This window comes from Ammospiza caudacuta, chromosome 1 (assembly GCF_027887145.1).
Source record: "Ammospiza caudacuta isolate bAmmCau1 chromosome 1, bAmmCau1.pri, whole genome shotgun sequence".
Taxonomy (NCBI): Eukaryota; Metazoa; Chordata; class Aves; order Passeriformes; family Passerellidae; genus Ammospiza; species Ammospiza caudacuta.
In genome coordinates, this window is record NC_080593.1 from 25713103 (window position 1) to 25730284 (window position 17182).

At 38.6% G+C, this 17182-nt stretch overlaps 1 protein-coding gene across 4 annotated transcripts in view; it reads right to left on the reverse strand.

The window, feature by feature from the left end:
• Positions 1–17182, reverse strand: part of SLC25A13 (solute carrier family 25 member 13) — a 98949-nt gene that overhangs the window by 56184 nt on the left and 25583 nt on the right. For all 4 annotated transcript variants that reach the window (XM_058800108.1, XM_058800125.1, XM_058800116.1 and 1 more), the window contains 2 exons: positions 14256–14398; positions 6489–6604 (listed from right to left, as the gene is read on the reverse strand). In XM_058800108.1, the coding sequence (XP_058656091.1) occupies positions 6489–6604; positions 14256–14398 (259 nt within the window). The remainder of the gene's footprint in view (positions 1–6488; positions 6605–14255; positions 14399–17182) is intronic.

Below are 17182 nucleotides of genomic sequence, written 5' to 3' on the forward strand. Positions count from 1 at the left end.
GGTGGAGAAGCAGGAGCCTGGAGTCTCCCACTAAAGCAGGTCACTTCTATTCCGAGGGGAACCACAACCATTTTGGGGCTGAAAGAAGCAACAAAGGCTGTGCAGCACCTGGTGTACACAGAGGTGAGATGAAGACCAGTATTGGTAAATAAATGTCTATCAAATGTTGCAAGTAGACTTTAAAGAATATAACTACCAAACAGATCCCTCAAAATGCCTGCAGCAAACCATGAAATCCAATACCAATCGTAAAAAATGTTCAGCATGCATTCTCTTTCAGGACAGAGACACTAGCTACTGAACATAAGTCATTGCCCTAGACAAACTTTTCAACCAGGACAGAGAAGTCTTGAAGATTAATTTCACATTAATGAAAACACTATAACACAGAACATGCTTGTGCTATCATGATTTTTCCCAATCAAAAAAATCCATGATAAGCTTCAACTTCACAAATATGCTGAAACTGTTGTCTTTTTTATCCTCTTATCTTCCCCCTCCTCTGGTTGCTTGTGCCCTTGTCACTTCTGAAAACTACTAATTCACTTTCTCATGGCATATTCATACAGCTTCCTGTTCAATTTGGCCCTAATTTTTGACTGAGATGCTTGTGCACTTCTGTTACCTGTGTTAAATATTGAAAATACTACCAAAAAAAAAAAAAAAAAAAAGAAAGCAAAGAGCAAAAAAAGCAGGCTCTTTCCAAAAGTACCATCGCCCTCAGCAAGTAAAAATCTGGATTCAAAGTTGTCTGCTTCTTCTATCTCCACTGTTTGTGAGGGGGAATGATACAAATTTACACCTGGAATATTACATAATTTGTTTACTTAAAATGTCTTCATAAATTTTCCAGAATGCAATCCCTTAAAACTATTTCTAGTTGAACTGCAGCTATCCATAATTTCAGTTCACTAGCAACAGCCTTACATTTTTCTGTTACCCTTCCTGGCCTCATTAGAAGTTAGCAACAAACTGCCAGCACCCTAACTCCTCAAGTTTGAAAAGCACTAGGCCCTCTGTGGGCATAAAAAATAAATCTAGTCCTCTTGCCCTGAATAATAATAACAATTTAAAAAAGAAACAAAACAACCCAACCAGATGACTTCCACCAAGGTAAACAGCACAACCTGCTAACAAAAACAGAACATCACTTCTGTTTTGTCCATACAAGGCAGCTGGGGGATGATGCATGTGACATACACAGAGAGGCTGATGGAATGGGGTTTTCTTAGGCTGGAGATGGGAGATGCAAAGGAGGAGCTCATTGCTGTCTACAGCTACCCAACAGATGAAGGGAAGACAAAGATGCACAGCGGAAGGACAAGAGGCAATGGATGCAAGCTGGAACATTGGCAATCCCAATCAGGCATCACGAATTTAGTTTTCCACTCAGGAATTTAGTTTTTCACTATAATAGTGATAAAACTCTGGGAAATGCTTGCTCATAGAGGCTGCAGAATCTCCAGCTCAGAGATTATTTAAAGAAATTGATTAGATATTTCCCCTTGAGCCACTGGTCTTGATGGTGGTGCTGCAAGGGTTTGACCCATAGGGCCACATTCACTTCCAGTCTGAATTATTTGATGGTTCTCTTACCATCGCCAACAAAGCAACAGAACAAAACCAACAACAAAGAACAAACTGAAACACTGAATTTCAGTTCTGGATTATGTAGAAAACTCAATTGCATTTTCTAGACCAAATGAAACCAAACAGTGTAACAGGACAAAGCTTCTCCTAATATTTAGAACAACAGATTCACTTTGTATCCAAACAGGCTGGTTTTTATTTGCTTGCATCCAAGTCTGCCTGGTTATATAATATTTTAGTTAAAAGAGAAAAACAAAACAAAAACTTGCCAAATTAACATATGTCTAGAAATGAAATTCTCAAAAAACAGTCTGAGAAGATTTCAAAAATTGTTTTGAAGAAAATAAATATACTAACAAGTCTAATTCACATCCTTTTGTAATTAAAAGTGGCAATTATTTGTGCAAAATCCAACACTGTACAAACAACAAAAAATATCAGAGACTGAACAGATTTCACATCTGCAATGTTGCCACTGGATCCATTGTATCTAGGCAGCTGTCATTTGTACATCAGCAAATGTTCACTGCACAGGTGAAGCTGTGATGTGTAAGCTAACAAATCACTATCTACAACTGGTTTCAAGGCAATTTGAACCAGCAATGGAAGTATCACTGATAAATACTAAATACTACAGTTAATCAAGAGATCAAAGCTTACAGCTACAGCAATTTATTTTGTTGGTTCAGATTTAGCTTTCCATTGCTTTACATGGTGTTCGGTGTACCAGAGTGGGCATCACTAAGCTAGGTGTTGTGCAAGAGATAAAAAGAATTACAGATTCCATAAATCAACCAAGTCATACCAGCAATTGCAGTGCAAAGCATAAAACAAGTAATCCTCTGTAATGAAAGCAAGAGCTACGTCGCACGATCAGAAGTTAATTCTTCGGTCCTGAAAGTAATTATGAAACTCTGGCAATCAATTTTTGTATATTAAAAAAATAACAGAACATTTTCATAGAGGAAAAAACTCTGAAGCTCATCACAATAGCTGTGGAGCTATTTAAACTTCTCTTAAGAGCTATGTCCTTTTAGAAAGTTTACAAACAAGTATTCAGGTAATTCAAGTATCAGGTATCACCTAACAGGAGCACTTAGTAAGATGTATCCTTAACTAATGTGTTTATCTAACAAATGTACTGATATAATTAATAACAGAAGCAGAGACCCACAACAGCTGCCAATAAAATTTTGGTTAAAGAAAAAAGCAAAATCCAGTGCTCGAATCTGCAGCTCCTACACTTAACAAAGAAAAATTTGGAGATTGGGTTCCTAATTTCCTTAATATTTTTGCTGGATTTGGGGGGAGGTTGTTGTTTTGTTGTTTCATTTTTTTTTTTTAATAAAGGACTGACATTTGACAGCATACTCATATTTCTCAAAGCAGCACAACACAGCATCCATTTTGAAACAGCTTCAGATTGAACTAGAGGACGTCTAGAAAAGAAAACCAAAACCATAAAACCACACACTATACCACAGCTCCATTTCATTAAGTACAAAAGCAAGATTTCTGTCTGTCTGGTGGGTAATTCTACTTTAATACAAATCAGAATTAAAATCTTTAAAGCAGGTTCAATAATGGTTGGCAGCACAGACTCATGCAACCACAGCTCTTATTGTTCCTTTCCTAACTCTCTTAGCAAAATCAACATGGACAACACTTATTTTGCCCTACACTAGGGCTTGTGAGAACTGGTATTAGAAAATGTAGGTTCCAGTTCCTGGGTATCACTACTGTGTTATTCACAGCTCAGAACTGTTAGGTAACATTGTTTATTTTACCCATCCAAAATTAAAGATGAAGATTACAATGACTTCATTTTTCAACACTTTTTAATGCAACCATCTCACCTTTTTTTAAATGCCATCTAGTAAAGAATTTCAAAGGGCTCTGCTTCTTTAATGAGGCATTAAAATACAGTCACACGACAAAAAAGCAACTCTACTAAGTCTCTTAAACCCCTGGACTTACATTATCAGCTTTTATGTGCCTGTCAACACTCAACAGTAAGAAGCAATGGTTTGCTCTTTGCCTCGAATTTAAACTTTCCTGCTGAGAGCTTTAACTCCTTACAAACTGTCAAAGCTTTGACACTTCAGCAGAAAGTAAATCTACAACATGATGCAATGGCCAGGTGTAGTCTCAACCAGCCACTAGCCACTAATTTACTAGTGGCCATTTAATTCACCTCAAAAAGCAATAAACTAGAAACACTTCCCACCCCCCCGTGTACCCACACTGCTTGCACATCAGCCCTTTTAAATAGGTAATAGCTCTGTCAAAGAACCAGGTACAGTTAACTTGCCACTTTAAAGAAATGAAACATTTAAAATTGTAGAGATGTCAACATACGGCTAAAATGCAAATCCATTTCCAATCCAGAAGCTAAAGTAAGAGTGCAGCATTTTTCAAGAAACTAAGGGCAAAGTGATAAATTGGAACTTCTTTACCAAGAACATTTCTCTGAGTATCTACAGCCTGGATCTCACATCCAGTGTACATGTTCATTGGCATAAAGCTCATTATTAATTCCATTAACAAAGATACCAAGCCAGGTGCACCTGTAAAAGAGTAAGAGTTGGACGGATTTCCATGGTAGAAAATGTGAAATCCACTGCTGGGAACTATTCTGCTTGGTATAAGCTAAAATATTTGTATCATTATTTTAGTGTACAGAAAAAAAATGACTGCAAAGATAAGCCATACTGTTTCTTTACAACAATAAAATGAGACAGAGACTCAAAATGAGAGCCTTGAGATACTACACCTAAGAGCAGTATACTGAAAAATTATCCTTTCCCTATTCTTCTGTTCCTTTCACACTGTAATTCCACAGTATACAAAACCCCTATTTAAGTCTCCTAACCTTGATAAGGACTTGATACTACTCTCATTCAAGTGAATGGAAAAAGATCTCATAATTGGCCTCAAATTATGCAATGCATGACTGAGGCATTGAGTGGCAAAGTTACAGGATAGTATTTTAATAATGTATTTATGAAAATATTAGGGGTTTTTTTCATAATAGCAGGAAAATAAAGTCCTTTTTTCTCCTTGTGATATAAAGTAAGGAACTAGCCTTGTCTAAAGGTCAACCATTTCTGCTGAGAATGCACAACACAGAGACAGCTCTTCCGTCCTCCCCAGTCCAGGCATTTACTGGGGTGGTAGCCACAAGGTAGTACACAGAAGTTACAAATACATCTATGGTTTCAAAAGGGGAGATGAAGGAATTAAACAAAAGCTATCTGAGGTTCTGCCAATGTTGGCATGTCTCCTCTTTCAAATACCTTAAATACAGTCTGGCATGGGATTTTCTCTCATCACTAGAAGGACTTCAATGGACTTCAAATGCCAAACAAATCCTTTGACTCACTGTGTCAAACCCCAAGGGAAACATCTGACAGCAGGAAAAGTAGGAACAAGAATGCCAAGAGTTAAAAAGTTAAGTCAGACTGATTCAGCATTCAGATCAAACAAATACAGTTCTTCCTAGATTATTAATGAGCGCTCCAAGCAACCAGGGGCTCTGACACAGACAAGAAACTGCACATCACAGGCATTCCAGAGCTCTGGTCTGCCTTCACTGGAACAAAACCCTAGTAAAATATGCATTCCCTCCTGTTTTAAAGCACTGCTTCTCTGTCCATATACATACACAAAACTGTTAGGCACAAAATACTTCCTTCATCAAGGTTATGATCTACAGATTTTTTTTCTGAAAATTCTTTAACATCTGTAGTAACTTCTGAAATACGTCAAACAAAAAGCACATCTTTCACACCCTCAACACACAAACAAAATAATAAAAAACCAAAAAGACACAAGAAGAGACAGCAAGTTTTCTCACCAGCCACAACTTCAAATAAAGATTTTTTGAGATGGTAGAAAGAATACAATGATGTTTCAAGCAGTGGTTACAGAATCTTGTTAGTTCAAATGGAAAGAGAAGGGCTTTTTTAACTGAGCATAAGACATGTGTGGGAAATACTAGTAAAACACAATGGATGTGTGAACCATATATTTTGGAAAGACAAGAGAGTCAAAAGCATCAAAATTTCCCATTTACTTAGAACGGTTTAAAAACCAAACAATAAAACTTGATATATAGGAATGACCATGTCCAAATGTAGCAGATTAGAAACAGCAATTTTAGACAGAGTAGGTACTCAGCAAAAAAATTCCCCATACTTTTTCAAGTGGAAGCTCAATATCAGAAATTAGTCCAAACTGCTAAATTCCGAACCCTTCTTTCAGACTGAAAGGCCCTTATCATTAGGCAGGTGGGAGATAGTCCTGCAGATATCAAAGGCTATCTCTAGGATATCTAGAAAGAAACAGTCCTCTTAATCAAGTTTTAAACTGGCCTAAGTGTGTCTCATTATCAGTGCAAACATCACACTTCCAATGCACAGCTGAGTTTTACAGGGGGAGGGAATGGCAGAGGGCATATAATAATGAATTATTACTATAAAATCTCACAGAAAACAGTTTTAAGCCTTAGAAATCAGTCAGCTTGAAATATAGCCAATTCAAACAAAAAAATAATTCAGGGTAATGATTTCAAACCAAACATTCACCCAGGTCTTCTGGAAACTTCCTTGCAGTTTTACAATCATTTCCTATGGTCACCTATCACTGCTGGTCTGGACCTGCACAAGCATGTTGGAGAAGAGAAAAAGAGAAGTGACCAGTCCTCCAGAGAAAACAATGATGATGACCTTGGCTTCATACTGTGCATAGATAAATGACTCAAGAAGTGCAGGCATGAAGTTGCTTGGCATTAGTGTAGTTCCACTACGAACCACTGTTTTCTACAGTAACAAGAGGTGAAACACTTTGGCATAGGTATGGATTTTTACATCAAGAATGCACATTTAAGAATGTCTTACCAAAAGTAACTTCTCCTTTGCCTGTCTTGTCAAACAGCTGAAAGGCTACTATGAACAATGCATCTGGAGCACACAGGACTGATTCAAATGCCACAAACTCTTGAAAGGATATCAACCTAAAGGATGAAGGAAAAAACAATAACTATGAAACCAACTTGCTCACAAAAAACTGAAATACAATATAATATTGATTATACAAAAGAAATAAGACCATAACCAAAATATGTTCAAAATGTATTCAGTAGGGATTAAAATTTATCCTAAAATGCCCTCTCCCCAGTGCTGTCAGGAAGCCTTTATATCACTAAACGGAAATGTCTGTTGAACAAGGCATTATTCTTCTCAGCAAGTCACAACAGAACATAAAATAAGCAAAACACTCAGCATGGCTACTCACGTCAGCTTTAATGTCTAACTGAACTGCCCTCTGGGGGAGCCTACCTCCCTCCACTGGCAAGACAGAGCCAATAAAGACATGAGTAACTTCCCTCAAAACTCAGTACTTAGCACTTTTGGAAAGCAAATCCATTCAAGACCTACACGCTGCCACTCACTTCAGAAGGAACCGATCAGAATGTGTTATCTGTTTGCTAGCAACTTATTAGTCATCCATCACAGCCCTCCAGTCCTGCATGTTGAGTCACAAATTTCAATCAGTAGTCTGCATGTTCTTCCTCAGCCCAAGAGCAGTTTATTCAAATTCATCATTACAGCCTGGTTCCTAATGTGCTAGCACAGTAGTAGGGCATAGATAAAAGCAGGGTTGTCCTTCCAGAAGTTAGTTCATAAGCAGAAATATGTAATTAGACAACATGGTATTGTTTCCAGCAGTAGGTTTGATAACAGCAAAGACCTTGAACATTCTAATTTCTCTGCATCACACCCAAGAGTTCAAATGGAGATCAAACTCCTGTTCTTAAAGAGGCAAAGGCCAACTATTCTTTATCCTGCTTCTTTAATGTCTAGGCTGTAGAGTTTAAAATCATCTTCAAATATGTGGTGGCAGGGCCTGCTAGCAGTCTGGGATAGTTAAGATTGCTGTCTCTCAGGCTGCTTTATGTCAGTGTAGCAGGCATGTAACTTTAATGGGTTCATGTGGCAGCAGCTGGGGAACAAGGATTGTTTCTGAAAAGCACAAAATTCAGTGTATCCAATATCAAAAAACACACACAAACCCAGGGGATTTTTAATGGAAACCAACTATATTCTTAGGACTTTGGTCCAAAGTGACACTGCAGCCCATTCAATGAAAACTTCTACTCAGTATGCAAAAATAGTGAGGAACTAACAGGTTGAATAAGTTGGAAAAGATGTATTTTCCATTAAGTTATGATGACCCATGACTATACAGCAATTTCCAGTCACTTGTTTTATGGGAATTCAGAGAATATGCTGAGTTGGAAGGGGCCCATCAGGATCATGGAGTCCAACTCCTGGCCCTGCACAGGACCATCCCCAAAAATCACAACATGTACCTGAGAGAATTGTCCTTCCTGAACTCAGACAGGCTTGGTGCTGTGACCACTTCTCTGGAAAGCCTGTTCCAGTACCCAACCACACTCTGAATGAAAAACCTTTTCTTAATATCTAACCTAAACCTCCCTGAACTCAACTTCATGCTGTTTGCTTGAATTCTGACACTGGTCACGAGAGTGAAGGGTTTAGTACTTGCCCCTCCTCTTCCCTTGTGAGGAAGTTGAAAACACAATGAGGTCTCCTTTCAGTCTGCTCCAGGCTGAGAGACCTCAGCCACTCCTGATATGGCTTCCCCTCAAGGCCCTTCACCATCCTTGTTGCCCTCCTTTGGGCACTGTGTAACAGCTTAATTTTTTATATTGTGGCACCCAAAGCTGCACACATTATTCAAGGTGAGGCTGCCCCAGCCCAGAGCAGAGCAGGACAATCCCCTCCCTTGCCTGGCTGTGCTGTGACTGATACCCCCCAGGACAAGGGTGGCCCTCCTGGCCACCAGGGCACTGCTGACTCATATTTAACTTTCTGTCAACCAGAACTCCCAGGTCCCTTTCTGTGGCACTGCTCTCCAGCCTCTCATTCCCCAGTCTGTCTGTACATCCAGGGTTGTCCCATCCCAGGTGCAGAATCTGGCACTTCCCCTTGTTACACTTCATTGGTTGGTGATTGCCTGTCTCCCTAGTTTGTTGAGGTATCTCTGCAGGGCCTCTCTGCCCTCAAGGATGTCAGCAGTTGGCAAACTTACTTAGCATCCCTGTGAGTCCTGCACCGAGGTGATGTATGAAGATGTTGAAGAGCACAGGGCCAAGGATGGAGCCCACAGAACACCCTAGTGACAGGTTGGCAGCCTGATGTCACCCTGTTCACTGTAACCCTTTGTGCCTGACATGCAAGCCAGTCACTCACCCATCAGGGAACTGGGCCACTCAGCTGTGTGCTGGACATTTTGTCCCGAAGGACACTGTGAGAGACAGCATCATAAGCTGTGCTGAAGTCTTAAAAGATTACATCCACTGGCTTTCCTAGATCAACACTTGAAGTGTGTTTGCTGCACATCAGCAGCCAAACATCCACAAGGTAACAAGCCAACTTCCACGAGGAACACAAAAACATGAGAAGATTAATAAAAGAGGACATTTTTTTAAAAAAGCACAGCACAGAGAAGGCCTAAAAGCTGTTCTACATTACCTCCCTCAATACACCTGCAATAAATAAAAGTAAAAGAAATGCAGAGTATGAAATGGTCTAACAAATAATTAACTCTGGGATCTTGCCACCATAAATTATAACATAGTGCAAGAAGTAAATAAAAAGAAAAGTCCTCAGGTATTCTTAAGATTAAACTCAAAATTAATGATGTCAGCAAAAATATAGGAATGCCTTAAGCTCTACTGGCAAAGAAGTCTGTACCTGGTTACATATGCACACATTAGCACACAAGCAATCCATCAGGCCTTTAAATGCCTTGGGAGCTCTCAATACTTCCCACCATTAGACACAGACTACACAGATACTCAGTCTTTCAAAGGAAGAAAACTTCCATCCCTTCTAAGCCAAAAGAAATTTTTTCAAAAGTAGCATTACCTTCAATTTTGAACCAATCTATCACAACCTACTCAGTTTTGTATTTATGCATATTTACTGTTACAATGTGACTTACTGGCTATAAAAAGCTATTATTATTTATTATCATTGGCTACATACCTGACAGAACAGTAAACAGATCCAAAGCACTGAGTTCTGTTCCAAAGATTATAATACATGCACACAGGAAAAACAAAAAGGACAGCAGGTGACAAGACTCTAGAATAGGACTGTTTGGAATTATAAATGTAAAATCTCAGCCAACATCATTTTGGTAAAGCTGCTTTTTGTGTGAAACAACCTGCACATGTCCTTACCAATGGTTCACAATACAGTGATTACAGCACAGAAAAGAAATACAGCACCTATCCCAGCAGAATCCCAGCACCATGTTAAGAACATATGCTATGTGACTAGGCCTGGGTTTGATTAAAACTCCATGTATTAACACTATTACAAGATTTTATACTAGTAGAAGCATTTTTTTTCAGCACTTGGAAGCAATAACCTCCCTAATAAATCACAAATAAATGCTTAAAATAACCCTATATCCATTTTTAAAAACAATTACTCATAGAACTAGGAAGATTTAAAAGTGTACAAATTGTGTAGTTCTAGCCAGACTGTTAAAGAAGAGACATTAATATCTGCTGTGCCAGCTGAATTCAAATTAACCCAATTTTTACATGTTAATTAAACCAGCTATTTTCTTCTTATTGTATTTTTGCTCCCTAAGTAGACTAGCCTGCTAGTGATTCCCAACAGATCTATTCTAAGGACGACGTATTCATTTACTTCTATTATGACCATACAATACAGTAACTGAGCAGTAATTTTTCAGTCAATTACACGTGTGATTCTTAATGCTTAAAGAAGCTGAAAAAATGTGTACTACATAGACATATGCTCACTTCTCTATACTGCACAAGGGTAGTTGCCTGGGTAACATGTTTTCTCTCTGGTTTAGCACCACCCTTTTGGGTTTAGCATAACCCTTCAGCGAATATCATTAGGTGTCATTAAAGAGCACATGTTAACATGGACTTCAATATACTACTTAAGAGTTATTTCATATACCTAAACAAGTAGTCATTTATGTTACAAAAGCAGAGAAAAACCTAGTGATTTTAACAGCACAACGAGAGGAAGCTGAAATGTTTACAAAATTTTATTTCAGTTTTGAAGATATTCCACCCAAGTAAGTCAAAGTCGTCCTTCACCCTCACATCCTCATTACCAGTGCCAATACTGCACAGTTTATTCAGGAAGGTTCAAACCTTGATATTTCAAAAGTATCCACATACAAGAGCACCAGTCTAAACATAACAACAGAGTATGGTGCAGCAAAACCACTATTTACTACCCTCTCCTGTCTTCCATGCTCACACCCATGGTATCTGGACACCCCACAGACACAACACATTCCCACCACAGAAAGTCTGCAAGTAGCCACACAAAGAAAAAAACCCACCTGCTTTTTATTACCTGCTGTAATAACACATACAAATGCAATGATGAAGAGGTTTTCTTCAGAAATCAATGCAGATGTTTTTACTGTACCAGCAATTTAAACATGGTAACATAATGGGACACAAATTGAAGCTACATCTATTATTTTACACTGCAAGCTAGGTAAACTAAGTATAGTGTAAATTGGTGCATTAGAGGATAAATTTATAACCAATAATAATGGAAAATGCTGGTATTTCCAAGTGTTATTTTTGAGTACTTTGTCCTTTCTATAAATAAAGCATATGGTATTTCTTAGTAAAGTGTTAGTTACTACAGTCCAAACAGAGACGTGCAGTAAATACTTATTTTGTTAGGCAGATGTTTAAAAGTACCAACAAAAATCTGAAAAATTATATTACAGTAGGCAGGACGGAAAATGCCTATTGCTGATAGGCCTTTAGAAAGCTACTGTTTTTTGGGGAAATTTCTGATCCAAGTGAGGCCAAATGAAGCCTTTTTTTTTTAAACTAAGGTTAGGAGTGAGAGGCTTAAGGCCAGGAACCAGGCTCCTCAATCTGTTTCATACAAACAACAACCACGCAATACAACACTTATTAAAATGTATTTTATTACCAGTCGACTACTTTGAAAGGTTTGTCTGGCAAGGAAAGTATTTCCTTTTCTTAGAGGAAACCTTAAAAAAAACGCCTCCATAAGAGAACAGCAGAAAAGCCCACCATCAAACAAACCTCTGCCCTGGCTTAAGATGGAGGCAAAACTTGCTCCCATGGCAACAGATATTCACTGAACAACAGAGTATGCCTTAAGAGGTCTCGTACCTTTGTCACAACAACAACAGCTCAAGTAGACCCTCAAAACCTCAATCTCTGGCCATGCAGGAACTGGGCTAGACTTACATGAGCTTTTGTCTACAAGTGACCACTGTGAGATTGTATGTAAGAGCTGCAGTTTGTTTCATTTTACACTCAGAACTTCTTCAGCTCTTGGGTAAGAAACTCTTTGCCCACCGATACGCCCTGCTCGTGAGTCTGAAGTCCTTGTGCTGTCTGCGTTTCACCTGTGTACTTACCCAGTTAAGTATTTCACACTGATTACACTTGGTATGTATACTTAACTTGTCACCAAAATCAGAAGGAATTAAAAAGCATTCTAAAGAGCGCTAGGAACAGCCCTGGTGGAGGCTCAGACCCTTTTAGCGACAAGTGGTCATGCTCAACAGTCATGAACAACAGCTGCTTCTTCAGAGCAAAAGAGGGATCCAAGACAGTGGATAAATGCTTCTGGAAATAGCCTAGCAGTATTTTCAGAACTGCACTACTTTAAGTCACCAACACTGTAAAAAGGTATCTTGCTCTTTCAAGATACCTTCTATCTTATAATAGAAATAATGCTAAATTACTGAACAGACTCTCGTGACCTTAACCATGTGTAAGTCCCTAAACACTGACAAGCCTATTAAAAATTAACACCAACAAAAGCTGGTTTGTGCTTCACTGTAAAACTGGGAGCTCTGGACTGCTAAATTGGCAACATTCAATAGGAGAGGACCAATAGCCCTGTTGCTGCCTTGAGGAGATTTCGTGACAGGAACCAAAAAGCAGCTGACCCTAGCCTCAGATGATTACTCTGCAAATTACTTTAAACACCAGGAGAACAAGGTACAAAAACTGAGCAACATGGCAAAAAAGGCTGCAATGCCACGTTAGGGAGATGGATGATAATCACTTCCCAAACTTTCTCCATTCTTTCACACATTAGCTAAACAGGAAGACAGCCTGAATACCAGAAGAGACTCTCCAAAGACACGTTAGGAACTGTCACTGCAGTGTGGATTACAGAAACAATCCTTACCCACGGCAGAAAGCAGCAATTAGAAGCCTCAATACTACACCGCAAAACTCTTACAAGATCACGCCAAGTTACGAAATCCAAACTTGTCAACAAGTTCACATAGGCTACAGTTTTACATTTTGTTCTTCCTGACACCAGCTTCTGTGAGGGAGATCCAAATCACAAGGTATGGATTATGTTCTCAATCTTCTTATTACAAAACGGATTTGAAGCCATGTAATTTGGAAAATGCTGTTTTTGCAGGCATCAAACCAAGGGAAGAAATCTGAGAAATGTTTAATGTTTTCAGTCAAACGCTGTCTGAAGACATGGCTTTCTTGATGCCATCAATGTTACCAACACAAGCTTTTACAGAATTCTTTTCCTGGGGCAGCAATCATCACATTAACTCATCTGCAAGGCTTAAGGTGCTCAGCTGCAAATACACGAGAGTGGCTGAGTTGAAAAGAGAGCATAGAAAGGACTGCAAAATTTCTCAGTTATGCCTGCATCTTTTCCTAGGAAGACTGCATTCTCTAGTCATGCTTTGTTTATCTCACATTTTACTCTCTGCAACCACTGATATGAGTCATGCCTGAAGTTTTCTGGTTTCTAAAAATGCCACAACTACACACTTTAAGTCCATAGCTAATTATTCTCAAATTTCTCTAAAGATACTTTAAAGGGAGAGTTCAACAACTCATATGGGTGAAGAGATAGCTTGCCTGGGCATGTACCAAAAGCAAATGCTAGGATTTCATTAAAGTAGGGGGAAGGAAGATGGAAGGGTAGCTAATCTTGGCAAAGTCGGCCTTTCAAATGCAAACCATGTGCAACCAACTTCACTGCTGTCTTCCCAAGATTGCAGACTAGCTCCCTAAATACCTTAGGTGCTCCTCCTCCCTCTTGAAGCAAAAACACAGCGGCAAAAACCTTTAACAGTGCCATGGCAAAACAAAGCAGGGGCACTTTTTTCTAGGATCTCTTCCTACACCCTCTAAACTTATGTTGGATTTCTATTTGAATGTGTTTGTGACAGATACATAAAGTAAACAGAGACAGAAAGACTCAGGGAAGGAAAGAAAAGCAGGAGCTAGGGGAGCCAGCCAACAAACATGAAAGGTTCCATGAATTAAAAATACATAGTAGACAGAAAATTGTTTGCACCACTAAATGGAAAGTGCAGTTGAAAACAATGTTTCCACTCTTTTCACTTAAAATATTCTGTATCTCTTTATGGATCTGCAGAGGAAAATAAAACAACCCCCCCCCTTCAAGGATCACACTGTTTGAAAAAATGATTTTGTATTTTTTAAATGAACAACAGAAAAAGAAAAAGAAAAAAAAATCAACTACAAATTCCCCCCACCTCCCAAACCAAAACCAAAACCACAAAAAACCACTTACCCATCTTTTGTCTGATCCACCACACCTGCAAGGAGCTGTACAGTGCTTGCATTAGGCAAACCATCTCCAATTATCTTCAAGTACCGTGTGACAAAGTCATTAGGAGACATGAAGAATTCTCCATTCTTCTCCACACTTGCATACTGTTAAGTGAATACAATATTTAGTGCCACACGTCCTGCTCCAGGCATTTATTACCACCACCCATAGTCCCCAATCACGAGCAGGTCTCTGTTACAGCAGATGACAGTTCTGCTCCAGGGAACCTACAGCCTAGACCCAAACAGGAAAGAGTAAGAGGAGAGTACTGAAGCAGCTGAGGCTCAGCTTCCCACACAACGAATGGCAGACATAGGATTTTTTGATTATCATGTCAAAATTTCTCCACAGTAGTCTAGAAATTCTCCACAGCACCAAGTATGTTTCTGAAGTAGAAGAAGAAGCACATTTGCAAGCACGTATGTGGCATCTCAGGCCCACTGAAAGTCTGACAGCATATCTTATTTATGTGAAATGAGTCCTTCTTTAGCCATTCTATGAGAAGGCAGGGCTGGTGACACCTGCACACGCCAGGGCAGCAAATGATCCCGCAGGAATGTCCACCTGGGGGTGCTGTACTGGAGGACTCTACTGCATCACCTCCAGCCATGGAGATTTCTCCTTAAGGAAAGGAGAGCCTACAGATACTTCTCCTTGGCTGAAGTGCTGAAAGGAGGCCAAAGAATACCATTTGCAGAAAAATATAACAGCAAAAAACGAACTTTGACAGTTCAGCACACTGCAGAAATAAGAAAAGAATTGTGACACCTGTCATACATTATCCCTGCTTTACACACAGTTACTAGCATACTACTCCAGAAAAGACCCAAGCATATTTGCTTCCAGGGGAAGCCTCCAGTAATACATTACAAATGAAAGTAATATTAATATTTTTGAAGATAATATCTAAATAAAAAAATAAAATGTCCTTTGTTACCACCTCTACCCTCAAATTTTTAACTCCTAATTTTCTGAAGAAGGTCAAATTTGAAATCAACCCTAAAGAATGTATTTTGAGAAAATAAAAAGGATAATGACAATTATTAAGAGAAACAGAAATCCCAGGCAAGATTTGTAGAACCATGTGCTAGCTTTAAAGGAAACAGATCTATCTTGGGATAACAAGTATGCATTGAGAACAGGAAAGAAACCGCTAATTTCTCTTTTTTAATTTTTTAAGGCAGGGTAGGATGATAAACTATCATTGCATCTCCCCACAGAGTATTATCCACACTAAAGTAATAAATAAATTAGATGCCTATTGCTATTTTCTAGTGTACTTCAAGCACATGTTTTATTTCACATTACTGTGGCTCCGCTAAGGGACGAAAACTGCCAGTTTTCATTTCATATTGGAGCCTGCAGCGCACTGTTACACCTGCTGTAGGCATATAACTCTCAGAGGGATGCCAAAGTGTTACAGTAAGTAGATTATTTTCTTCTAGTGCTGTAGAAATACCATTTTCAGGTACAGCAATATCTTCGAGAAATAGGGCTTCAGAGAAGCAAGTCCAACAAAACATAACTTGTTTTGGCATCTATATATTGGATAGTGCTAAAGGATTCCTGTTTCAATAACACATGCTTGCTAGCTGCTACACTGCAAGGAATTTTGAATTGTATACTTTTATAAGAACTAACAGATCAATTGATTTCAATGTAATCATTTGCAGAAAGACAGAATCCTTCAAAATCCCAGCCACAGAAACTTTTAACACAGCTGCTATTGAGAAACAAATCAAATAAGTCAGACAGCCTATGCTTCTACATTTCTTTTTTTCATCCAGTCTAACCCCCTGCTAGGGCACTCAATAACAGAAAACAGCACAAGGTTACAGTGTCCCCCTGTTTCTTGTCATTGTGATTTACTCAAGTGTATTTGAAATCCAATCACTACTCTATACTACATATAGAAAATGACCTTGAAAAATGTCAGCTTGATCACTTTGACTAAAATCTAATCTCTTAGGGGTTATGTTAGAAGACTTAGAAGAAGTACTCTTGGAAATTATCATAACAAAAATAAAGAAAACATCAATTCTATTTGTTTTGGAGGAGCAGCATTTAAAAATTAGTTCTTTACAATTTTATTTTCCCCCACTTTGACAATTATACCCACAGAGAATTTGATATTATACATAGTACTTAATGGCTTTTTGGCAACTTATTTACACACTTTTTATATAGTCAAGTAATAACAAGTTTAACCACATTTAAAGTAAGATTTGCAAACATTCTATTGGGGATTTGACATACTAAATATGCTACAAGTTGACTGCAATGCACTGCATTTAAACTGATAATTTCACATTTATTTCTACACTGTGGGTACCATCCCTAAACAGCAATCACATTTTTAAATTCTGAATTGAAGGAGGAAAGAATAGTTGTCAAATTATTTTGTAAGTGAACATTGCTCAATCTGCAGAAGCAACTCTATTGGCTTCACCACTTAAAATAGCCTGGAGAAGCTTAATTAACACTCTGGGCATTGCTCATCTGTAGACCATGAAACAACATAACACATTTACTCATCATTTTTTCCTTCTTGGGAGTAAGCAGCATGACAATGCTGCATTACTCTGAACAAAATATTTAGCTCACATTTCATTACTTCTTTACTGGGGTCTCTTCTTTTTAGTGGAAGGGAAAGCAAAAGAGGAAGAAAAAGAAGTCAGAGGTGGCATTTAGTGTGCTAAACTACAACCCATTCAATCACCAAACCAGGTGGTTGAGGGAGCTACAATCTTCAGAAAATCTTCAGAAATTTAAGAGATTAATATCCACGGGCAGGTAGTAAAAAATTTTCCCACTATTCTCAGCAAACCAACTAACCAACTTCCCCACTCTCCAACTGAGGATCACCTCATAGCTCAGAAGGGACTGGG